Here is a 26,686-nt window from a genome sequence, read left to right on the forward strand (position 1 = left end):
AAGTCAAATTATACAGGTGTTACTGACTACAAATTACTGACTACAAACTATACAGGGGTTTTAAATCCAGGGCTCGTTCTACTCGCTAAACTGAGCTACTTTTATTATGGCACCAACCCCGAAATCCCAAAAAATTTTTTTACATTTTCATACAGTTTGTCTGATCAGATGTCGACGTTTTCTATGGAAAAGCCAAAAAAATTTCCCCGATTTTAGGGTTGGTCCCATAGTAAAAGTAGCTCAGTTTAGCGAGTAAAATCAAGCCCTGGAATTAAAGCCCCATTGTCAGACACATACTGTATAAGATTTTGTCTTAGTTTAGATCTCTCGACTACCCGATTACTTGCCTCCATAATCTTGTTTTGTTTGCGTGCTGTGTTTCCGTATAGCTGTAGCTATATTTATATTGTACCCGATGTTTTGACGTAAACAAACTGCACGAAAGAGGGAAATTAATCCGAGCTCTCAAATTTCAAAACCACCGCTCAAAGGCGCCAAACTTCGGCTCAATATCGAACCATTGATAGTTAATTTGATTTGCAGAACCCTTACAAAACTCAAAAGCTGCATTATTAACCCTAAAATAGCTGGCGAACTTCGATCGTCTCCGCCGCCACAATGACGACAAAAACTCAATTAATTCTCGCAAGAAAGGGTTAAATTTACTAGCGAAACCGCAAAAATGCTCTAGAATCAAAAGTGTAGCTTTGAATGGATAAATTTAATTAACTGAAGGCTTTACTTTAATTTCAACCAGAAAATATACCTGAGAAGTCTAGCTTTAACTACATTAGTTTAAGGAATAATTTCGTGCAGCCAAGACTGTTTTTTTACTTTAAAAACACAGCCCATGAAATTCCGAAGTTGAGAAAGTTTTTATGTTTTCATTTGAGATTACAATTTGGAGTCCACTCCGGTTTTAGCTGCGTCAAAGTAACTCTAAAGGGTTTTGTTTCGAATCCCTCAAGTTAAGTCAAGTTGCTCGGTTCGTGTTTACAATTTTCTGTTATTATTTATGCACGTGCTTAAACTTTTATTAATTGCCGCCAAAGTGGCTGCTTAGAATATTTCTATTTTTTTTATTTTATTGTATGTTGACTTTTTTTAGTTGTATGTTGAGTGGGTTTTGTGTTGTGTTCACGTGTTATTTTGTCAAGTTTTATTTCACATCTGAATGCTTGAAATTTTTCTTGTTTTTCATAGTTTTCTTTACTTTTGATCTTTTATCAATCTCCACAGTTAAAAGAAAATTTTACTGTATAAAATAAACCGGTTTTTCCGTTTTACCTTTTTCGGTATCCCTATTTGAAAAGATTTAGATGGTACTACCCCATTCTCATTATCGCCCCAACGTGATTTGCATACAAAAGCGCACGTGAAAAACACCCGATCGTCCAGAAAACGTAAATTTTCCGTAAAATTTAACACATTCGCCCCACAATAATTGAAAAGAGCCCAGAAAGGAGACCCTTTCAGATCCGAGAGGTAAGCCAGCAATGCACGTTATAATATAACGTGTTATAATGGGCATATTGTGAGGGGAGGACCGTCATTATGTCCTGGACAGTGAGATACCGCATTGAATCTCTAGGACTGCAATGTTACATTGTTGAACGGCTTAGGGAGTAAATTTACTACTATAGAGGCCGATCTAAATTTACGTAAAGTACGTCTAAAAATTTGTGATTATATTTTTCTAAAAAGTCTGGTTGTAGGTATAGGTATCTACTGTGCCAAAATATATATACTAAAGATAAGTAGAAGAAAATAATTATACAACATCAGGAGAGCGCGCACTACCTAGTTACTCTTCAAAATAAGTAAAGTTTTAAACGGATCAACGGATCGGATAATCGTATCAATACTATCAATGCTAGCATCAGTATTACATATATTTATGTTGAATTAAAACAACTACACAAAACAATTTGTAAGTATCATCATCCGCTCAAGCACTCCACGGAACACTTCATTAAATAGAGTTCCCGAGACCAGAAAACGTCAAGCTCAAAATTAATAAAACCCTTCAATAGATTGAAGGAGAAAATTCATCACTTTCACGCCAATAGCAGACAGACTAGAAAATACCACAGAGATGACAGCGGATTTAATTATAAAATATAATAATAAAAAACCCCGATCGTCCCTTACAAACACCCCTGCACCCCAATCAATCCATTCTCAACCTTAATTCCTATTCCACTCCCACTTTTTTCATCGCAAATAAAAATTGTCGGCGATCGTAATAAATTGTAGACTCGACGTCACCGTGAGGGCGTCATATTTTTATTTAAATTCAAAATTCGAATCTTCGCGTTCGATTTTCGAATGTGAGTGTACGTTGACATCCTAATTCGGTACCTATTCTAACTCGATGAGATACTCAGCGAATTATTTAGTAGAGAGCGAACGTTTGACATCGATTGTCGATTAGGACGTCAAGTGTAAATATAAATAAATTAACTGGATGGAATTCGAGCTCCTCTAGAATGAACCCGATTTTCCTGTTTATTCTGTAGGTGTTACTTTCGGAGATTGCCAATTAAACGAAACGTAATTACTTTCTACAAATACATTTCGATATAAATAAGCTAAATCGAATAGTCTCGATTAAATTTTGGATGGCGGTTATTATTTCTAAAGCTCACGGGAATATTTAAGCGAAATGAAGTCCATTAAGGGATTCCTATGTTAAGACTGTTCCAATATTTATACATTATTACTGTCAATTCATTTAATTAAATTGATCAACAAAAGAACGAATCAAAAATAAATACAGAGGAATAGAAAGCTACTCCCACAACCTCACTTTAACGTCAGTTAAACTCGGTACCAATTAAAATTGTCCCAGTACATTCATAGCACGTCAAATGAACTCCCAACTAAGGCATGTTTGATAAACACCTCTAAGGAACTGACCGGTAGTTAATGGTCCTCCACTGACCAACTATGTTACTGCCAATACGTCGTAAGTTACTGTGAATGCTTGGTCGTATACGCCTTTTCTTAGTTACTTATGCCTTTATGGTTTGGTAATGCAAGCGGCATTCGAGCACAATGAAATAATTAATTGGTGCTCAGGCTTGGTGTCAACATTGCTTACAGAGCGCAAGCAAATCGAACACTTAGACGGACCAATGTAACTATGAACTAGAGATCCATAATAACTATGCTTGGCTGGGGAATACTCTTATACTGGTTTCTCTGAGCTATCGTTCCACCAGCACTTGGCGACCGATTGTAATATAAGCTCTGGCCGGCCGTTAGGAGAGGGCTTAACAGTCTGTCTGAGGTGTGAATTTGAATTTGGAATGTTTCGAACTATTTCGAATTTGGGTGTGTTCGAAATTTATAACGAAAAAGTTGCCTTCATAGGCATTTTCTCATTTTAAAGCACACACCAAATTCAGAGCCCGAGTCTACAAACAAATTTAGATATTCCGTGATCATACAATTTTTTTCATACAAAAAGACAGTGTCGAAATACTCTAATTGACCCGTAAGTGGCAGTTAGATATGTATATTATATGAATTCTGAACAAAATCTGATCGTATGTGATGTGCCTAAGAGTTACAAATAACGGGTAGCCTAGAGGTCCAAGGCGTTAGCCGCGTAAGTTGAAGGTGCCGGTTCGAATCCGGCGTCGGCCACTGGAGGACTCTTGGTATCTTTATCTTAATCTTTAATAACAACTCTCTTCCTTCCTTGCCGTATCCGGCAATGGCGACTCCATCAACAATTCTTATCCGCATTATGAAATGCCTTAATGTGGCTCGCAGAACCAAACTTTGTCTTGAAGATGCGATCACACGATGCGCAATGGAGTTGTCCCGTCGAGTTGCGTGTGTATGTGTAGGAGGGCTTAGGTCGCGTCTTGCGGATATGACGCTTAGCATCTAGGTCTTCCAGACGCTGCTGCTCAAATTGATCTACTTTCTTATGAACACTAGAACGCCATTCCGATCTTTGTAATGCAATGCACTCCCAGCAGTCAGTCGGTATCGGTATGACAACTAGGTAGTACATCAGGTAGTAGTGCGACTACTCAAGAAAACACAAATCGAAATACAAATTTGATTTGTTCCCCAAGTTACCTATATACCGGGTGTGGCCTGTAACACGAGCAAATAATTAAAACATAGATTGTACTCCTCAAACGGTGACACTTTTGTTCAACAACTTTAAAAAATTATGAAGCATTTAGACTCCCTATTTTTTATACAAAATAAATATTATCTTCAATGGACGCCATCGCCACGCCATTATCATTATGATTGACGTTGCTTGTCACGCCTTAAACATAACAAAATTCGCAATACATTGCGTCTTAGAATAAACTTTAAAGTGTATTAAAAATCAAACCACAAGTTATTTTTAAAAGTTGCTGAACAAATGTTGGTCAGAATGAGGAGTACAACCTACAGTTTAATTTTTTGCTCATGTTACAGGCCACACCCGGTATATAGTCAAATGTAATTTAAATTATGATTTTGAATCGGTATTGTATTTTGAAACCATCTCTATTCGGCATAATAGGAATCTGTCCTTAGTCCGTAATCTGAAATGGAAGAAAAACAAAGAGGGCTGGATTCTACTGGGTTCTATTGAAAGGAAATATTTATTTGCATAATGTGTATTCTCAGGAATTTATCTAAACTAGCAAGATTTCTTGCATTATTCGCGTAACCTATCTAGTTTTATGTATAGGTACAGTTAAGTTTACATATGTAATTATGATACTTATATATAGGAAGCAAACAACATTTTTTCAACCAAAAAAGTCACTTTTGACACTAATCAGTATCATATTGGAAACAGATCGAAAAACTAAACCTCGAACTGGTCTGTATGTCTGTGCTATCAAAATTGCCGCAGAGTTAGCTTGGTCTGACTTTAACACTAGTAGGTATTCTAACGTTACCGGACACCAGAACACTCTCTTATTCGTGATAGTTAGAGAAAATTAGACACATATAAAGTTTTATGAAGGCGGTTCAAATTCCATATGCGTAATTAACTTTCACATTTGTCTTCATCCATAACACAAAAGTAATAAATAACCTCACCATGATTAGCATATTATATACGCCATATTGCAACGGAAGTGTCCAATAGCGTGCGTCCGGAAGCCCCCCTCCTTCCGGCCGCGTGACGTCATTTACATGACATTGGCACTTGCGCGCGGGCCGCCGGCGCGGGCGGACGTTTTTTTGGGGAAATGACGCAGGAATGGCGTGTCATTGTTGTTGGGAAAATAATGCATATTAGTTATTATTAGTCATTGGTTAACTAGGTCTGAAATTGAGATGCAAGATATGGTGTGGGCTGCATATATTGACAAAAAAAACAGATTTAAATCAAGTGTACAGTTAGCTACAGAAATTGAATCCACTCTTTCCCTGCATAGAAATTTGCAGCTCTGCAGCTGACTGTAATTATTTACAAATTAAGAGAAAGTATAGTAATAAGAAAGAACAGTGAATGATAAAAATAGTAGATAGGCAGGTGCTGAATGACAAATGATACTATTAAAAAAATTAAACTATCATTTAAAATAAAAGTCATGGCCTGACGACGTACCTAAGAAGGTACGTCGTAATCGATGGTATTTCAAGTCCAAAAAAACTGATGCTTTTCAAAAAAAAAAAATTATCAATACATTATAATAACCGAGCATTTCTAGACACGTTAATTACTAGATATTCCCCGAAATTACCGAAAAGCAATAACGCACACAATGCAAACATTAAGCGTGTCGTGATTTGCAGAACGCGACTAATCTATCAATTTAACCACGGTTTGTTAGGCCCGTAACAACGGCATGTTCCGAAAAGGCGTAACTACACTAACATGACTGTCTTATTCTCATTCCCTACCTGACACTTGCCCAAAACATATCAGTATCTTTTTTAGAAAAGTCCTTTTTGACGTTTTTCTCTGTTCTGCTCCTTTTCTGGTTTGTTCTGGTCGGTTTCTGTTTTAAGTTTAAATTCTTAATTCTGGTTGCCCTAAAAATCTGTGCCGTATTTAATTCATACACGGCTTATGATGAACGGCAACTTTGTGTCCTTGTGATTTATTATTTTGTTGTTTTTATGGCACAACACAAGCTTTCTTGAGCTTACCGTGGGGCTTAGTAAATTTCTGTAAAAATCTCCCATAATATTTATTTAAGTATTATGTTTTTACGCCAAATAAAATCCACCACCATCGTTGAGAGGCCATTGCTTTGCTTTAAAGATTATGCAAAGAGGGACATGATTGCCTTTCATATCGACGACATAAAGTGCGCGATTACGCATAGTTCTTGACGATACGCGGGGGCCTACCGCGAAAAACGAAAATCGTTTTTTTTTATCGGTAAGCTCTGTCACACTGATGAAGCCCAAAACTTCGACTCGCGAACCAATAGCAACACCCAGCAGGGACTGGCGCATCCGCCCTTCTTGTCAGTTTGTGTTTTCGGGCGAATTTTCGCTTGTCATTTGCTGGATGTCGGACCGGTGATCTATTTTGAGGGTGACGAATCTATACATTTAAGGGATGAAGTGGTTCGTTCGTAAACAGAGTAAAAAACTTGAGTGTTTTGGCAGACGGGTGCTGATTCATTTTCGCGCTGGGTAGTATGTATACTAGTAATGTATAGTATGAAAGGTAAAGGGGCCTACTAATTAACAGTCCGCCGGACGGTATCGGCCTGTCAGTTAGAACAAAATTTTAACAGTTCCGTACAACTGTCAGGCCGATAACGGCGGACTGTTAATCAGTGGGCCGGGGTCCCTTTGTTTCCCATAAAGTTTTAAGTCATAATGTATTGTTTGTCATATTATCGTTAATCATAAAACTGAAACCGTTAACTTTTCAGGATTTTCCTAAGGTTATTGTATAAATAGGTTAGGTTAGGTTAGGTTTGTTTTCTGGCGAGGTTGCGGAAGAGTACTTCGGCGTTCCTGGGACCTCGCCGTATAGCAGCGAGGCGGCAACAGAGGGGTTTTAGTGGGTAAACCTGGGGTCTCATGAGCCCACAACAGGGAGTCCCACATAACCATCCCGGCCCGTCCCCGCGCCGGGGTGGTATGCGTAAAGCATTTCCACTCTTAAAAAAAAAAAGGTTAGGTTTGTTTTATAGCAATCCTGAAAAGTTACGCGTTTCTAAGAAAAACCAATTATGACTAACGAAAATTCGGACAAACAATAAAAAATGACTTAAAACTATTTGGGAAACAATAGAGACCCCAGTGGGCCCCTTAAGACTCAATCCATCCTCGAGATATTTTTGAAACTTTGAAATTGAAAGTTAAATCGACATACCGTTGCTGATTTATGCTAAAAAAGTTAAGAAAGTCCCACTAGCATGCTCTACAAAATACGCTCGCAAATGATAAACTCACAACAACTTAAGGATGACTCACATTAGACCGGGTCGTGTCCGACCTGGAGCTACCGGTGCATTTTTTTCTATGAAAAGCATCACGTGATCGCTTGTCATGTCATGTAAAAGTAAGCTCCAGAAGTTCCGACCCGGATACTGCCCGGTCTAACGCGAGTCGTCCTTTAGGCATATTTCAATGCACTTGTGAATGCCAAAAACTACCACCTAACCAACATAACTGCTAAAAACCGTTAAAGTCCATGGGTAGCATAATATCACTCATATAATATGAGTCCTATCTTAATCTGACACTCTGGAGGAACTACAAAAATCCCCTCTTGGACTACCTCAACTGTTTGCTACCAAGCTCCCATACGACCAACACAACTGTTAAATGGTGGCGACAATGTTTACGCAGGACATTTCGTGAAGTATTTGTGATATTCTGAAGTGAAAATAACATGTAATTTCCAAATAGAAATTAATTTAATCTAATATATCGAGGAACAACGGGGGGCATGTATGTCTGTGTGGTTTTATTGAGATGGCACACTCATAATAGTGTCGTTTTATTTATTATTTACTTACTTTACTAGTCTAATAAAAGCAGGCAACTGATTGCTATCATGCTCCCGAGCATACGACCAACACAACTGATATTGGTGTCAATGTTTGCACAGGACATTCCGTGAGTACGAGTTCTTTTATCGAGGGACAAAGGAGTGCATGTCTGTGGTTTTATTGAAAGGGTATACACAGATAGTGTCCGTATATAAACCTTATTACATCGACATAAAGTCTACCATTAGTAAAGTGTGGCGCTGTCATAGTAGGAACACTCGCTGCACGCGAATACGTAGTATGCTCTTTATCATACCTACCTAAGGCGGGAAGGTGTGACAGAGAGCACATTACGTTTGATTTTACTACAGCTACTTGCCACGTTGACACAGGTGCATGTTATGTTATTGGTTCTATTGTACTTGCCACTTGTTTGATTCGGTTTAAATATAACAGACTTGAAGACAACGATCCTTTTAACTCGTGTGGTAGGTTCAGTTTGAGAGGATTTTCAAATATGACGTCAAATTATGGAGAAGGATGGAAGGTATAAGCTGGAAAGAGGAAAACAAAAACGGAAGTATTAAATTTAGTACAATTCAAAATAGAAGGGGAAACATGTTGATACGTCACAATACTTAGGTACATAAAGTGTATAATTGAAGAAGGATTAGAAAAAAAGAGAGGCAGAGGGAGACAGATACGTGAGTATTTGGACTAGGCCAAAGAGAAAATCAACCTAGTGACGTATCAGGAGCTCAAAACAGGGGCAGAGAGAAAACGGAATGGCGGTTACTCCACCGACAAAAGCCATCAGGCGCTTAAGAATAATGATGATGGTGAAATTATTTCGTATAATGGTCAGCAAGCGAACAGACGAGCGCCGGATGAGAAGCGGTCCCTGTCGCCCATGGACAAAAGCAACATCGGAGGAGCTACTTATGCGTTGCCGGCCCCTGAGAACCCTGAATACCCTGAAGAACCCCATGTCGTAGCACAAAGGAGATACCGCAGGAGGTAACTAATTCCATATTCTGCACGTTCTGAGAAGAAACGAGTCTTGTGGTAATTTGATTATTGAATTGAATTAAATTCATCATTCTCTTGCCCTTGTCCCATTCACTTGGGGTCGGCGCTGCATGTCTTTCTCTTCCACACCTCTCTGTCGCCCGTCATTTCATCATTCACTTGCATTCGTTTCATATCATCTCTCACACAGTCCATCCACCTTTTCCTCGGTTTTCCTTTCCTCGTACTTCCCTCCACATTCATTCGTAATACCTTTCTCGTCACATGACTTTCATCCCTCCGCATCACATGCCCGTAGCACGCTAGGCGATTTGCCCTTACTTTTTCTGTTATGGGTGCAACTTTCAGGCTTCCTCTTATATACTCATTCCTTATCCTATCCATTCTCGTCACGCCACACATCCATCTCAACATTCTCATTTCCGCTACATGCAAACCGATACTAAATAATTTTTAATGAATTTTAATAATATACGTGTGTTGTAAAAATAATGATTAAGCCTAAGTATAGAGATTTTGTCAAGTTCTCTGGTCGATGCTTAGTTTTTTTTCGCTTAATTGTTAGTTGAAAACAAATTTAAAAAAATTTGGAGAAAAGCAACGCAGTTATTAATTTCGGGTAACCATAAAAAAACATTTAGAACTACGCGCTATACATACCACATAACAATACCAACAATAAGCACTTTGTTATACATAATGAAAAGAAACATGTTATAAATAATATAAATGTTATTTATATTTAATGAAAAGACATTAATCATTTACAACAATTGTTCTCAGAACAATAGTGAGCAAACATCAGAATAAACGACCAAACTGCGTCAATTAGCATTATTACATTGAAAACAAGTATCTACGTAGGCCGTCCATACAATTTACCTTACAAACATGCACAGAACACAGGTTGCGAAACAATAACCTAATTATGAAACTGTTTGGTCAGGCGAGCACTGTGTACATAATACGCGACCTTTACCTATACAAAGGCATTATCTTTACTATATTTACAAGTATTTAAGACTTTTTTAAACTAGAGGTGTTACAGCGTATTCAATTGTTTGAATTTATAAATTGAATTGGAACAATTACTTTGTATTGAAAAATGTGGCTGGAGAAGAAAGGCATTCATCTTTTATTTGAAATTAAAATATGTGGCGGTAATTATTTCAGACCTATTGGAATTTCTTAAGATGTAAACACAAAGAATTAATTCAAATGTTGCGACAACACGTATTTAATTTAATTTGATTTTATTTTGATAGAAAATTGAAGATGGCTCATAAAAATGAGTCTACTGAGCTCAGAACAATACCAATTTTAATTATACCTAAGGTGCAAAGGGCAATTTCGACTGCGGGGAAATTTGAACTAATCGAAATATCTTGTAGGTATTTTGCTTTCTTCGTAAAGTGTTTTGCCTTACCTATCGAACAAACCCCTATTTTTTTTCAAATCGATGATTTTTGGTGGGCCTTCCCGAATATATTATTGGGCGTATGATAATATGTCTAAAACACATCATATCATTATGTCAACACTTATTAGCCGAAAACCCATCAATTATTTCTAAATTGGCTGGCTGGGAGCGTGTGTCGACACCCTAACGACCTCAATGTGAACCAAAATCCTATACAGTATTATTAGGGTCACGAAACCACTACTTTTTTTCTGAAAAATTGGTAGCTATAGATGGTCAAGCAAATCTTGTCAGTAGAAAAAGGCGCGAAATTTAAATTTTCTATGAGACGCTATCCCTTCGCGCCTACATTTTTCAAATTTGCCGCCTTTTTCTACTGACAAGATCTGCTTGACCAAGTATACATAACTTTTTAGAAAACTTATGACTGGTCAGGGATTGCGCACGAAGGGATTCGTACCATTGCTAAAAAAAATCACGTTTATTGTATGGGAGCCCCACTTAAATATTTATTATAATCTGTTTTAGTATCGTTGTTATAGCAACAACAGAAATACATCATCTGTGAACATTTCAACTGCCTAGCTATCACAGTACAGTTCATGAGATATAGCCTGGTGAAGGACATACAGACGGACGGACAGACCGACAGACGGACAGCGGAGTCTTAGTAATAGGGTCCAGTTTTTACCCTTTGGATATGAAACCCTAAATATGTGAAATTTACTTGCAAACTTGATGGTAAAAATAATTGAAAATCACTATTAGGGGTCATCCATTAATTACGTCACACGTTTAGGGGGAGGGAGGGGGTCAAGAAAATGTGACATATTGTGACATGGGGGAGGGGGGAGACACAAACTTTGTGACGTCACTTTAACTTCATCAGTAACCGAAAATTTATTTAAATTATTTAGTTCGCTGTATATTTAAATAACAAGTTTTTAAAACGAAAATAGTTTTTAATCGTTTAATTTTCTTTCCTAAGCAGTTTTGGGTTATAAAAGACTAATATTTATATCGTCAAAAATATTTTGATAAAATATTAATAATACTTAGGTACTTACTTAATTCGATTTGGCGATTTCGTAGAAAAAATGTGACGTCACACTAGGGGGGGAGGGGTTTGCCAAATGTGACCAAGTGTGACAAGGGGGGGGGGGGTCAAAAAACCTAGAAATTGGTGTGACGTAATTAATGGATGACCCCTTATTTAGCTTAAAAATCAACATTTTAAAGAGTGTTCAATTTTTTTTTACTATTCACAATTACAAATCTCAAACGTCACACATCACACTTAAAAACTGTATATACACACACTTGCACAAAACGTCAGTACGTTTTCGAATCAAATATTGGTAACCCTCAGTGTGAACTTACCCTATATTTGAGCTAATGTGCCAGTGTGTGCTAGCCTTTAGCGGCACGTGTTCGTCGCGTGTGCAATAGCCCTTTTTATAGGGCTCTTAGTACAGTTAAAGTAGATATGTGTAGTTATATGGTAGTTCGGGAAGGGACATTTTTGAAAATGTATTTCCATCTAAAATGGTTAACGTAATGTTAAATGAAAATGGGTGGCCGAAATGGAAAATGGGCGGCCGAAATGGAAATTGAGCACGCAATACATATAATAATATGTATATACCCATTTTAGGTACACGTTTTAAACATATCGTTTTTATTTTTTGATTAACGGATTAAGTTTTTGGGCTTTAATCGTAAAAATACGCAATAAATCGGTTCCTTCCACGCACAGCTAAAAAGGTTAGTATTTGGTATTCCATTGGTCCAATATCTTGGTCCAATTTGTATTTTCGTCTCACATTTTGCTTAATGAGAGACTGAGACCCATTGCTCATTCGACAAAGAAATTGGATAATTGGAATACCACCCTAAAACTGTCAATTGTGGTATTTTCCAACCGATACGACCTTCAAACCTTCAGTAAAAGAATACATCTTCCAATTATACCTAACTATACCTTCTAAAAGCAATGGTGGCCGAGTGGATATGACGTCTGACTTTCAATCCGGAGGTCGCGGGTTCAAATCCTGGCTCGTACAAATGAGCTTTTCGGAACTTATGTACGAAATATCATTTGATATTTACGACTAGCTTTTCGGTGAAGGAAAACATCGTGAGGAAACCTGCATAGGTACATCTGCGAAGAAATTCAAAAGGTGTATATGAAGTCCCCAATCCGCATTGGGCTAGCGTGGGGACTATAGCCCAAGCCCTCTCGCGCATGAGAGGAGGCCTGTGCTCAGCAGTGGGACGTATATAGGTTGAAATGATGATGATGATGATGATGATACCTTCATTTTCCCTGGGCTCTTTTTACGATAGGAATTGAAGGCAAACGAGCAGACGAATCGCCTGATGATAAGCAATCATCAACGCCTATGGACGCCTGCAACGCTAAAGGGGTTGCAAGTACGTTACCGGCAATCAACATGGGAGTAATCTCTTTCCTTGAAAGTTTAAAGGTCTTATCGGTCCGGAAATACAGCGGGCGACATCACAGTAAGACATACAGTACTTTTAGTATTTTACACCATTGCCACCAACGTACATCTCCAGTAGGTATTTACCTAATCGAAGTTTACTATCAGTACCTACTATACAAAGACCACAAACAAGAAAATAAATTATAATAACATCACAAAAACTCGACCACAACAACACATTACACCAAAATTTAATTTTAAAGATTAATTATTCACCCCAACTGCGACATCAATTAACTTAAAAGCCAGTGTGCGGCCGCCCTTAACTAAGGGCCGTTGCACACGTGCTGCCCCGCCCACGACCGCGGCTGAAGTTAAATTTGACAGCTCGGCGGTTTGGAAATGGTGGCCAAACAAATGGTCGCTTTAAAATCGGATGCCAATTACATTTTATTGCAGTTTTGAGAAATAAAACTCATTTCTGGACTTAGTACCTAATGTAAACGTCGTAGTTAGAAAACATTCTTCACTCAGGACAAATTCATCACAAGTATTTGTGATTCATCACAATGAGCCCCCTAATGAGGCACTGGCTAGGTTTGCATGCGCCAGTTCCATATGTACCGGGTCATAAGTTAAGTTAGTTTTGTTTTATTTTTAAATTTTAATGTATTATTTAGTTTTATATGATGTTAACCCTAATTTTAAGTTTAGTAATAATGATACTAACCCCAATGGACCTAAAGTCTGAAATAAATGAATTTTTTTTATTATAATAATTACTTAAAAATTTCACTCGGCTTACTTGAATAAGACGCACTGAATTCGTTGAAAAATATTTTACCATCTTTAAGAGGAAACGGGATGAAGTCACGTGACCTCTTTATATTTCTGCATATTAACATTATACAACATATTTTGACGCAAGTTGATGACAGGATGTTACCACAACCACAGAATAAATAATAGTACTAGGTACAGAAGACTCACTCTCTAACAAAACGCGTCTGTCACGATCAGGACCGATATGGCCGCTAGGTGGTGACAGTGCCACGCGCGGCTTATGGCAAACCCCAAAATTAGGGTCGAACGGATGTACTTTTAGCTACCTGTAGCAAAGCGACGAAATCGCGGAGTGAACCACGCCTGCCACAACCCTATGCTATGTCACCACTGTGCCCCCTTCGTATTTTTTTTTTCTTAGTTTTTTTCACACTTTACATTGAATTTTATTTCGCTCCTTACTCTTAAAGACGTACTATAGCCATGGATAATATACAACAAATTGTGTAAAAATATTTTCCAAAAAGTCAATATACAGGGAGGAAACTGGGGACTATTTACGTGTGTATGGAGAAGCGGTCGTACACTATCCTCTTAATATCCTGCAAATCAAACCCAGACCTCCAGGCTACAAACACCAACCACTGCACCAGTCAATCCCGCAACACCAATTAACATGAAAGCCAGTGTGCGGTTGCCCTTACATAAGGGTCGGTCCACACGTGCGCCCCGCCCACGATTAGTGCTCTCACCAAGGGGTCAGATCAACCCAGTTAACTAATAGTTACAAGTTACGTAACTTTGACTTTGATATGTCTGAAGATCAGTGAGTCAGCGTAAATATTTTTGGTATACATATAAGTATTTATTTATGATTTGGTGAAATGGTGAACTTACTGCCCGATTCGAACTTTAAGATACATGAGTTAATAGATCTAGAAACGATATGGATTAGATGTGTCAGTGTCAAAAGAGACGTTTTTATTTAAAGAAACGTCACATTTGACACTGAAGTTCGAAACGGGCCGCTTTAAGAGTCCACTGAATTTCATCTTCCCATACAAACGGAGCTTCGTTCTCATTTTAAAACTACGTGTTAGATTGTAAAGGCCCCAGTACACAGTGGTGAAGGATGGGCCATGCCACACCCTGGCCATTGTGTACAGGGGGCTATGGTATGCAATGGCGGACGACTGCCGTCAGTTGTCAGCCGTGGTGAGCAATCGGGGAGTTGTCGGTTTTTTGGCACACTTCAAAGGAATCGTGGCGTACCGTGGCCTGTGGTGTTCACACAGTCGCCATTGTTTGTTTAGTTTCTTGAATTTTGACCGCTTGATTAAATGTTAATAGCCCAAAATGTCATTATTGTGGAGCAATGAAGAGACTTATCAGTTTATTATAGATTTATATCAATCAGAGCCTGCAATTATGATTTTTTTTTGTTTTTTTTTTATGCACCATTGTGTGAACACCTACGTGATATAGGCCGACTGTTGCGCACTGCAAAGCATGGCTTGGCATGGACCATCCTTGACCACTGTGTACTGGAGCCTTAATGAACTTTGCACATACTCGTACAATGACTTGAGGTGTATTAGGCCTGTACAAATTAGGTTATATAGCTCCAGCGCGTATAACAAACTTAATAGTGTAAAAATATTTTTTATGAAAAACTTAAATTAGCTGGATTTTTTATGCCTGTCAAATACAGATGTAATGGTTTGTCATCTACTTAGCTGTTTGAAACAGCTTTAAAAAGAACATTTGTACAGCTTCCCATTTAAAACAATTGTAATACAACAAGTTATTGCATAATCGCTACGATAAAGTTCCTTTCAAACCACAAATATTTCATACAGTTAATCATTTTACAATTTTCGTACAACACAAAACGCGTGGGCAGGTGTCACCGAGCGGCCGTTTTAGCCCTTTCATTATGTATTGTAAAGGTTTACGATCCCTGTGATACTTTATAAAACGTGCCAACTGTTTATTACGGCTTACATTGTAGGACAAATTCGGCTGTACAGGTTAATTCGAACGTACACTGATATCAGAATGATATCAAATTGATGTATCGTGCATTTCGCTCGTAATTGTCCGAATATGTATTGACGCGGGCGAGACGAAGGATATAGTCTACTCGAGAAACTGAAAACGGTGAAAAATAGAGATACTATACTCCTAAAAATACGTGTGATACCTCATTAGATTCGTAATCATGTCTAGAAAAATGTGTTCGAAGCGTTTATTAGCTCACAAAAAATATCAAAAGTTATTACAAAAAAACAGAGAAAAAGAAGGTATTTTTTATTTCCTCAATATCTCAAAAAGTTAATAATTTTAATTAATATTTAAGAAACCAAAATTATTATTATAAAAGAGGAGGATATTACGAATAAAACATTCCATACTTGCTGAACTGTATCTCTATTATTTATACTTTTTATTCCACGCGAACACAGCCATCCGCAATATAACTAAATAACATGATTCAAATAGAGTTATAGTTCGTTTTTTTTAGCATTAGAAAGAACTCCACAGAAGCAAGCGTGCAGTTTTTATCAGGCTCTTTAATTGTTAATAATTATTGAATTATCTAATGTAGCATGGTCAGTACATATAATTTACTTCAAATTATTACCGCTAAAAGTGCCGGATTTGGAACCACAAGCTTACTTCTGCGAAGTTCTTTCTAATGCTAAAAAAAACGAACTATAGACCAAGAAAAGTCTTATTTAAGCATGTGTTATTTATGCGTCATATTTTCATAACGTAGAAGCTTGACGTTTAAAATAACACTGACACTACGTGTGCTATCAAAATAGCTGCAGACTTTTCTTGGTCTAACTCTAAGTATCATTCTGATGTCAGTGTTTGTTCGAATTGGCCTGTTGTTCTATGTAATCAGAGGGCAGTTAAAGGTTTTTGAGTGATTGTGCGATTATACTTGGAGCAAAACAAATGATTTTTTTATAAATACCTTTACGTAATTGTTAGAACTTTGACGAGTGCGAAAGAAGGATGCTATAGCAAATTTTAGTATCCCTTTCATACCCATGATGTATTGTGAAAGCTTTGGGAACAAATCAAATTAGTTATGAAATATTTTTATTTGTGTTTTTTTGACGTGATAACGTCTTATATATCGATTTAAACTTTCACGATTATTAAACATTATCAAACTGCATAACGGGACTTAATCGCGTATTTAAGTCTTATCTGAGACCACGGGGACAACGCCGTCCTCGAAACGTCGGATGTAAATCTTAAAACTTAAATACGCGATTAAGTCCCGTTGTGCAGTTTGATAATGTCTTATATATCGATGAACACCGGTAGCAAGCACGAAAAGTGTCACGTTGTGGACAGATCTCCATGGTAACGTTTTTCATAAATGTTATCTTATGACGTTATTACGCAAAATTTTCGTCCGTAAACCGACTTTACAGACAACCATATTTTTTTTTATTGGGAGAAAGAAATTGGAACGGGTTTCACCGGGACCGAGAGGCCTAGGCCTCTAGGGGTTGATGGTGGCTAAAGACACCGGTTCGAATCCTATGTACCTACACTAATTGTATCTCAATTAATTAATACTTTATTCTAATAAAGAGAATATAATTTAGTTCATTTATAAAAAGCGCTAAGTTTATTAGTTTTAGTTAAACGCGCTGGTGGCCTAGCGGTAAGAGCGTGCGACTTTCAATCCGTGCGGGTTCAAACCCCGGCTCGTACCAATGAGTTTTTCGGAACTTATGTAGGTACGAAATATCATTTGATATTTGCCAGTCGCTTTTCGGTGAAGGAAAACATCGTGAGGAAACCGGACTAATCCCAATAAGTTTCCCCTCTGGGTTGGAAGGTCAGATGGCAGTCGCTTTCGTAAAAACTAGTGCCTACGTCAAATCATGGGATTAGTTGTCAAGCGGACCCCAGGCTCCCATGAGCCGTGGCAAAATGCCGGGATAACGCCAAGAAGAAGAAGAAGAATTTAGTTCATTTATATAAACAATGGCAAGACAGCGAACTAAACGGTCTATTCTTCAGATGTCATCGGAACTATACTTTAGTTTAGAGGTACAGCCGGCCTAGCCAAGGTTACAATCGCTATCGCTTCGACAACGAAAAGCATTATGTCTCTCTATCACTCTTCCACATTAGTGTGACAGTGACAGTTGCGTTTCGATCGCTACGGAGCGTAAGCGATCGGCATCTTGGCTACACGGCCAGAACTACATCACAGCGCTTCGTAAGCTTACGCAATATCCGTCCATGGCGGTGCTGCGTTTAAATAAGCGGATTCACAGAGCGAGTGGAATGGCGAGTAGTTTAGTTCATTGACCGAGCGCGAGCAAAGCGTTTCCGTTTCAGAGAGCTTAGCTACGATGACAATCGTGGATAAAGTATGGAAATAGTGACGTGAGTTTTCGTAGCATTTGTAATCCCGATACATTTTTCGCTTCGTTTCGTGTTTGTCGATACGATTGTCGTCTTAGCTAGGCCCCGGCTTGGGTTTTGTTTTAGTAAAGTATCGGCTGTCCGGGTGTTCTCCTGTGCAGGTCTCGTTTTGGAAATGTATTTTTAAATTACTTACCTAACACTATCATGACTCGAATCATATCTACAGTGACGTGTCCATGTCTTGTATTGTATAATTTGTATATCTTCAGCATGAATGCACCGAAGGTAGCATTATCGGCATTCATTCAAACATTACTACAAAATATTAAGATTTAAAATCAGTTGTTTTAGGCAAAATTGCTATACTGGCAAATAAACTGGAAAGCAAACTAACAGTGGTCACGATTTCCATCTCAAAGGTGTTTATAAATATAGGGGCATTTCACGCCAAGCGGGCAGCGAAAAAAGTGTCAGGTCATAGAATTTGCTGAAATTTGGAATAATTATACTACTTGATATTCTAAAAATACGCATTTTTTTATTTTTTTTTTATTTGGCACCGTTTCCGGTTTGGAAGCATTTAAAAAATGGACGAAAATTGAGGAGAGCATTTTACAAAAGCTGATGCAGCTATTATTTAATAAACTGAAAAATAAGTTTAATATTGGTTTGTATACAATTTTAATTGCTTTATCTTGCAGTTATAACAATTTTGATATTTTTTAATTTTTTCATACAAAAAACCGGAAATGAAAATTTCAAGTCAAATTTATATAAAGTTCGGTATTTTTGAAATTTTTTATTTTTACCTCAAAATGTAGCTTATAGTCCATCAAAAATACATGGAAAGTTTGAGAGTGGGATCTGCATTAGTTTCGGAGATACATGAACTAAAGTGCAAACGTGCAGGTCTGAGTAGGGCATGCAGTACCGGTCCCGGTACCAAGAATTTCATTTCCCGGTTCTGGGCATGGCCGGAACCGGGATTCCCGGTTCTTCCCGGTTCTCAAGGCATCTTTTGATTACTTTTAAGAAATTGTTTCTGTTAACGTACAATCTTTATGAATGACTTATTTTCATATAAATAATTGCATAAGAATTAATAATTGACTTATTTTATTATAAACAAACACTTAATTGGCGTTCCAACCTATTTTACGAAATTAACCGGCACACATTGGCTCCGCCTGGGCCGAGCCACACGGCCGTAGCGTAGTCGATGCACTCAGCACTATATGACGGCACGGCCTGCCTTCACGAATGCCTACTTTACTAGGTTAATTTATCGGGTTATTTGGGTCCCCCGTTTCATAGCACTATTATTAAATGTTATATAATGTCCCGAGCTAAAGTACTAATACATTACTACTATTGAAATGGGAATAAATAGTCATATGATGAGAACCGGGAAGTACCGGTACCGAGTCTTCAGTACCGGTTCTTTTGATACCATAAAATTCCCGGGAATTCCCGGGAATATGAGAACCGGGAATTCCCGGGAGCATGCCCTAGGTCTGAGCGTCGTACTGGCGATTCCTTAGTTACCCAGTCAAATAAAGGTTTTGTCCCTGGAATGACAAATAATAAGCTGGAAACTCGTATAACCACACCTTCGTTTCGGCGGTCTTTAAATTACGATAAAAGTCATAGAAAACCTCGTGTTCGCGCCGGAGTTTATTCAAGGTCAAAGGTCACAAAAATTGCTTTATCACGAATATCAAGGTTTCTATACCTCCAACGATGTTTACATATAAATGAAGATTGTAGAGCATACAATTTGAGACAAATCATGTTCAGGGCATTTTTCCCGATCCTCAACCGTTTTGTAGGAATTGTCGGATAATTCGGATATAGACGGCGCAAAACGCTTAGCGGTCAGCCATACGCTCCGTAATGCAAGTTCACCGTGAATTCCGGTTAATAATAACTTCTATAAAGTTATTTATTTCATAAGATGCTATTTACGGATCATACGCTGATTTTAGAACAAAAGTTGTCTCTCCTGTGGACAATAGTTAACAGCTTGTGTGATTTGATTTGATTTTGATGAAGCTTTTATCGCGGACTGTACTTTTTTTCAGTTATCTGCTCAATTCTGCGAATATATTTTATGGCCATGATGATGGGCTGATGTCATTATATATTCTTATTTATACATTAAAAACGACCAGCTTCGCACGGGTTAATAAAATTATACATAAACCGTCCTCTTGAATCACTCTGTCTATTTAAAATACACAGGGACAAACAACGGGAAGCGACTTTATTTTAACTTATGTAGTAATGTCATTAAAATATTGCATTGTCATTGGTTTTTCATAAATATGCCAAATTTTAACTCAATGTAAAACCAACAAATAGTCAACGTTTGCAAATGTTGAAGACAGATCGAAAAGATACATATTTCCATCGCCAGTTAAATAAAATATTGTGGAAATGTTTACTTGTATTATTTGTACTTCAACTTTACCTCTTTTCTGTGGACACTAGAGGCAACAAACCCTAATTTTCTAATTAATCCTAATGAAGGGGTACTTCTTTTACATATTAGCCTATTTCATAAAATGAATGCATAAATGCACAAAAGCTGTTAACTATTGTCCACAGAAGAGACAACTTTTGTTCTAAAATCAGCGTATGATCCGTAAATAGCATCTTATGAAATAAATAACTTCATAGAAGTTATTATTCACCGGAATTCACGGTAAACTTGCATTACGGAGCGTATGGCTGACCGCTACGCGTTCTATGCCGTCTATATCCGACAATTCCTACAAAACGGTTGAGGATCTGAAAAAATGCCCGAAATATGACTTGTCACAAATTGTATGCTCTACAATCTTCATTTATATAAAAACATAATTGGAGCTATAGAAACCTTGATATTCGTGATAAAGCAATTTTTGTGACCTTTGACCTTGAATAAACTCCGGTGCGAACACGAGGTTTTCTATGACTTTTATCGTAATTTAAAGACCGCCGAAACGAAGGTGTAGTTATACGAGTTTCCAGCTTATTATTTGTCATTCCAGGGTCAAAACCTTTATTTGACTGGGTAACTAAGGAATCGCCAGTACGACGCTCAGACCGGCACGTTTGCACTTTAGTTCATGTATCTCCGAAACTAATGCAGATCCCACTCTCAAACTTTCCATGTATTTTTGATGGACTATAAGCTACATTTTGACTTGAAATTTTGATTTCCGGTTTTTTGTATGAAAAAATTAAAAAATATAAAAATTGTTATAACTGCAAGATAAAGCAATTAAAATTGTATACAAACCAATATTAAACTTATTTTTCAGTTTATTAAATAATAGCTGCATCAGCTTTTGTAAAATGCTCTCCTCAATTTTCGTCCATTTTTTAAATGCTTCCAAACCGGAAACGGTGCCAAATAAAAAAAAATAAAAGAATGCGTATTTTTAGAATATCTAGTAGTATAATTATTCCAAATTTCAGCAAATTCTATGACCTGACACTTTTTTCGCTGCCCGCTTGGCGTGAAATGCCCCTATAAACAGAAACAGCTGTTTTATGGCTCCTCTACACAATGATCCATCATATTGGCCCGCTAAGAAGGGCCAACGTATAGAGAGGGTAGTGGTGTCGGACCGCTTATGGCGCGATAGGATGGCAACGGTTAGTGCGTACGCATCTACATCTACATAACACCTGGCGCATTCTATAGTGCATGCTGTCAACCATCGCATTAGTCATTTCACTGGTCCAGCGCTGGGCCATCGTGTAGAGGAAGAAGTCATAACCATCGCATGGTCACCTCGCTGGACCAGCGCTGGGCCATCGTGTAGAGGAGCCATTACTCGCCAATTTACTTGAAATCTAACTGGAAAGCACTAAAGACAGCACCGCGTGCCCATCGTTGTTGCAACGAAGTGTTGGTCACGATCTCCGTGACAACGGTTTTTATAAATCTAAACACAAATAGCCGTTTTTTCGTTTCGATAACGGTATTTAATATTGCGTGATTCGTAGAGAAATGGGTGCGAGTGTTATTTTAAACGTCAAACTTCTATGAAATTATAACGCTTGCACTGCGTATGCTATCAAAATCTTTGCAGACTTATCTTGTTTCAACTCTATTTGTTATTGTTGTTTTGATTGGTTTACAAAAAATATTGTAAACTATTTAATAAAGTAAACGCAAATTTCTATGGGACACAGCTGTATCGATTTTTTACTAGGTATGTATAGTTGTATATCAAATGTGTGTTTTTTATTTTTGAATAGGTACAGTCACCTGCAATAATATGTTACACAATGAAGGCCACAAAAATATCTGACCTGATCTATTTGTAGAGCCATAAGAGCGTGTCACATATTTTTGCAGCCTTCGAAGAGCACCATATTATTGCAGGTGACTGTTAGGTACCCAATATGTAGGTATAATAAAAACAAATGTATACCTACAGGTAGGATGGAGGATACACAAAATTTTATTTCTACGCTACAAAGACTGAAATAATACTTAAATAACTACAGTTTGACTATTTGATCTATCTGCAATGCGTCCGTCTCTGTCTCAACTCTCAACCCTATAAGTAGTAGATATACCAATGACCTTTTATTTATGTAGACGTGTGACGTTCATAGTTGACAAAACTAAAATTTGATCCAACGATTTTGACAACTTGACAGGTTGGCGTCACCCATGATGATGATGATGATATCCTGTTATCCCTCATCAGGGACATAGGGCTCTCAGAAGGGATTTCCATTCTTCGCACCCCACCCATCACCCCCACGACACCCATACGACTAACTAAATATAGGTTCCGGAACCTATATTTAATGGCTCACGATCGTGCGCCTGGTACCATATCTACCTCAATTTACTTACATCTATGCCTATAAGTAGTAGATATACCCTCTTATGGATTAGCACTTCGATTTTCATAAGTTTCCCCCTATCTTTAAGTACCGTAAAGCACCGTCGTGTATTTTCATCTAATACACCACACGCTTTCACTTAACCATTATTACATCGCACTATTAAAAACTCCAACCCCAAATATGAAAAGCGTAGTTTAAGTTTTGCATTTGACAGTTGACAGTTTCTGACAATGGCTTGTGGGGTGCGTCATTCACGCCCTCTGTCGTATTGACAGGCGATTTAAATTATTGAAAGATCTTTGTAAGGGTTTTAGGGTTATCCGCGGGAGGGTCAACGACTTTTCTCTTTGACCTGCTATTTAAATGGCTTCCTTTGGATTCGTATTGCATCAGTTAGGTATTCGAGTTTAGTTTACTTCTCTGATGTAGGACTTTTTATTTTTGTTCTTTATTTTGTAGGTTTCTGTCGAAATCCAGTAAACATGGACGATATTTTCAAAGGCAAACTTGCTAATAGACTTTACAATCGTTCTTTGGATACCAGTATTTATGTGCAATAAAAAATAAACAGACATACTAGGACTTAATCTGACGTTCGGACTGCACCAGCGTTACAGCCGGCCTAGCCAAGGTTACAATCGCTATCGCTTCGACAACGAAAACCATTATGTCTCTCTATCACACTTCCATATTAGTGCGACAGTGACAGTTGCGTTTCGATCGCAACGGAGCGTAAGCGATCGGCATCTTGGCTACGCGGCCTGCTTCCGACAGCATTGCTGCCGCAAATGTCAAAATTCCGAGCAGCAACATCGATATCGACATTAATATCGCCCTGCAACACAGCAGCAGGAAAGCTCAAAATTAAACCACCAACGTCGCGTTGTATATTATATACTTACCTGCATTCTACAAGCATATGTGATTTATGCACATGAAGCATAAGGACCCTCTGATTGAAAGTCACGTATATACTTTGATTGTATTCCGAAAAAGGGGTAGTCAGATCCAAATACATGGAACGTGCCGTGCATTCAAGATGTACCTATTGATGAATGCTTTTTGGTTGATGAAGCAAATACCTACACGATACATTTTACAGACGATATTGATGTAAAAAAATACACTACCTAATCTTCAGAACGTTAATATTAGGTTACATTAATTTTGCTTGGTAGAATAGGATTTTGAAATACTTATAGTTTAGTTATTTCGTAATTCTTAGGCAAATGCAAGATGGAATGTAAGATGGTCAAATAAACTAGGTCTTGTGTATTGTAGGCACGCTAGGATACGATATGGAGTACGGACATCTCCTCCTGTCTACAAGGGACCCACTAGCTCTTAACGCGTACATAGGCTCGCTAGGATCCGGTATGGAGTACGCATATCCCTCCTTCCTTAAGGAAACGTTAACGTTAAAACGTTAACGTCTTAGGTTACCATCGCGGCCTGTACTTGTAGTAGAGAAATTATCTCAACTGCTTCCTTTACTGACGCTTTTACGAAGTATTCGTTTCGCTTCTCCTATAATAGGAAGTACAAGGGACTCACCAGCTCTTAACACGTCCATAGGCACGGTGGGATATGGAGTACGGATATCCCTCCTTCCTTAACGGTTTAGGTTACCGTCGTGGGTATCGTCGTCGTACTTATAGTGGAGAAATTATTTCTACTGCTTCGTTCACTGACGCTTTTACGAAGCTTCGCTTCGCCTAGAATAGGATGTACAACTCACCAGCTCTTAACGCGTCCATAGGCACGCTGGGATATGGTATGGAGTACGGATATCCCTCCTTCCTTAAGGTCTTAGGTTTCCGTCGCGGCCTGTACTTGTAGTCGGGATGTTCCTTCATGTGCATGGCTCGGAGACGCTTCGCTTCGTCGATGAACGGCCGCTTCGCGTCTTCGGAGAGAAGCTTCCATTCAGCCCCTGGGGAAGAAAATAATGGATTTAAATGTGCATTTTTTTAAAGAAAAAAATGATTAAACTTGTATTCTATTAGGTTGCAAGTTCGCGTTTTGCCTAAAGTAGTGAATTTTTCCTTTAATATAAAAAATGGTAGTTTAGCTCACAGGCAGATAGGATAGGTATCTGAGTTCAAAAACTGTGGATTAGAGTAGTGTTTTTTAAGATTTGTTTCTAGCTCTGAGCTGGGTAGTGTACCTATGGCTAATTCTACGTTATTACGAAAACAAATTAGATCACAAATGATTAGCTCTTTACAAGGCTTCCCTTTTTTGTATGTAAGTATATAAATGTCAAATTATAGATTAACGTACAGCTATTACAGAAGAATTAGTAAAAAAAACTCCTTTGTGCTTGAGATCAACATCGAAGATGCAAATATTTCTAGTTCAACTAACTACACTGACAGGCTCAAAATACCAGTAGATGTTAAGTTGAAATCAGAACCTAAACAATGCTTCCATTTATAGTAAAAAGCTAGAAAATATGCTCTTAACCTGCACTCGATGCTGAAGCCGGATGCAAACCTCCGCGTATTTAAATAGCGGCAAATTGCATTTAACTCAAGTGTTCAATATCCGAGAGCCTCTCACACGACGCCATTACTAACCACTATAACTATTCGCTAATAGGCACATTGGAAACAAAAGAAGGCTGTGCCATTGGCTAAAACAAAAGCATAGCGTTTACAAAGTCAAAAACATTGAGGAAAGGACAAATAGACTGAAACGTAGAGAAAAAGTCCAATGGACAGCTACTATCTACACGCATTGTCATTAGAAATGACGCTATTACTGCACTGCACGACAATTCTGACAACCGACTAGCAGTTGATTATGCCTGACAATGCTACTGTCATAAGCCACCATTATGAAACAAAAACAGAAAAGTAATTTGCTCTAACCATCCCCCATTCCGCCGACAATGGCATTGAATCGATACAACATAATCGAACGCCCGAACGACCCGTCTCCCGGCGCGATTCAAGAGACCAACCCTTTGTCTCCCCCCATTTATGGAAGGCTGTATTCATCGATACCGTGGAGGGGGCCGGCCATTCAAAGAGACAAGACAATCCCGATTCAGGGCAGCACAAAAGCGAAAACAATGTCGCCAACACAGAAAGGAACAATCCGGCTCGGAGGACCAACTCTCTTCTCTCTCGCGCTTGTGACTGTTGCTATAAGGGCGACCAGGACGGCAACAACAATGGCGGAAAGCGCCGCCTAATGACGAATTTGCGCTTTTCATTCCGCTACAGAAGTTTTTCCCGTTTCGTCATTATTGTCAATACTTGGGAGGGTAGTCCTTTTGTCGGGATGATAAGGATCGTGTACTTAGCGGCATAATGCTCGACACTGTGGTTGGAGATTTTACCAAATGAGATTTCGCTTTTTAATTTCCTTGAAATGGCGTGCGTTTTCAATATTTTTAGCTGGCAGATAAATCGAGCGTAAATGACAGCTGTGACTGTTGCGTGTCGTTTTAAATTATTGGCAGTATAATTTAAGCATGTATTGCACAGACATCACACAGACATCAAGATATTTTCAACAGGTTGTTTCTTCGGTTACTGATAAGCTACGTAAACTTTTTGGTGCCATTAACCATCAAGTTACAGGCAACCAATTTGCTTATGGTTATAATTAGAGGTATACCTGTAGAATCTTTGCCACCAAATAAATTTGGTACCCTTATTGCAATAGGTATCACGTCAACATCCAACTTCTAAGAGCATTGTCGTTAATGACCCTGCCTATGAAGCAGGAGGTCCCAGTCCCAGGTTCGAATCCTGGTAATGGCAGTTGTTTGTATGCTTATCACAGATGTTCCTGAGTTATCTATT

General features: G+C 38.2%; 1 protein-coding gene across 1 annotated transcript in view; it reads right to left on the reverse strand.

Annotated features, from left to right (window-relative positions):
• The window catches only part of LOC134664049 (transcription factor Sox-21-B-like), a 70,048-nt gene that overhangs the window by 14,354 nt on the left and 29,008 nt on the right, over positions 1–26,686 (reverse strand). The window contains exon 3 of the mRNA XM_063520619.1: positions 24,610–24,804. Within this exon, the coding sequence (XP_063376689.1) occupies positions 24,610–24,804 (195 nt within the window). The remainder of the gene's footprint in view (positions 1–24,609; positions 24,805–26,686) is intronic.

This window comes from Cydia fagiglandana, chromosome 4 (genome assembly GCF_963556715.1).
Source record: "Cydia fagiglandana chromosome 4, ilCydFagi1.1, whole genome shotgun sequence".
NCBI classification, from domain to species: Eukaryota; Metazoa; Arthropoda; class Insecta; order Lepidoptera; family Tortricidae; genus Cydia; species Cydia fagiglandana.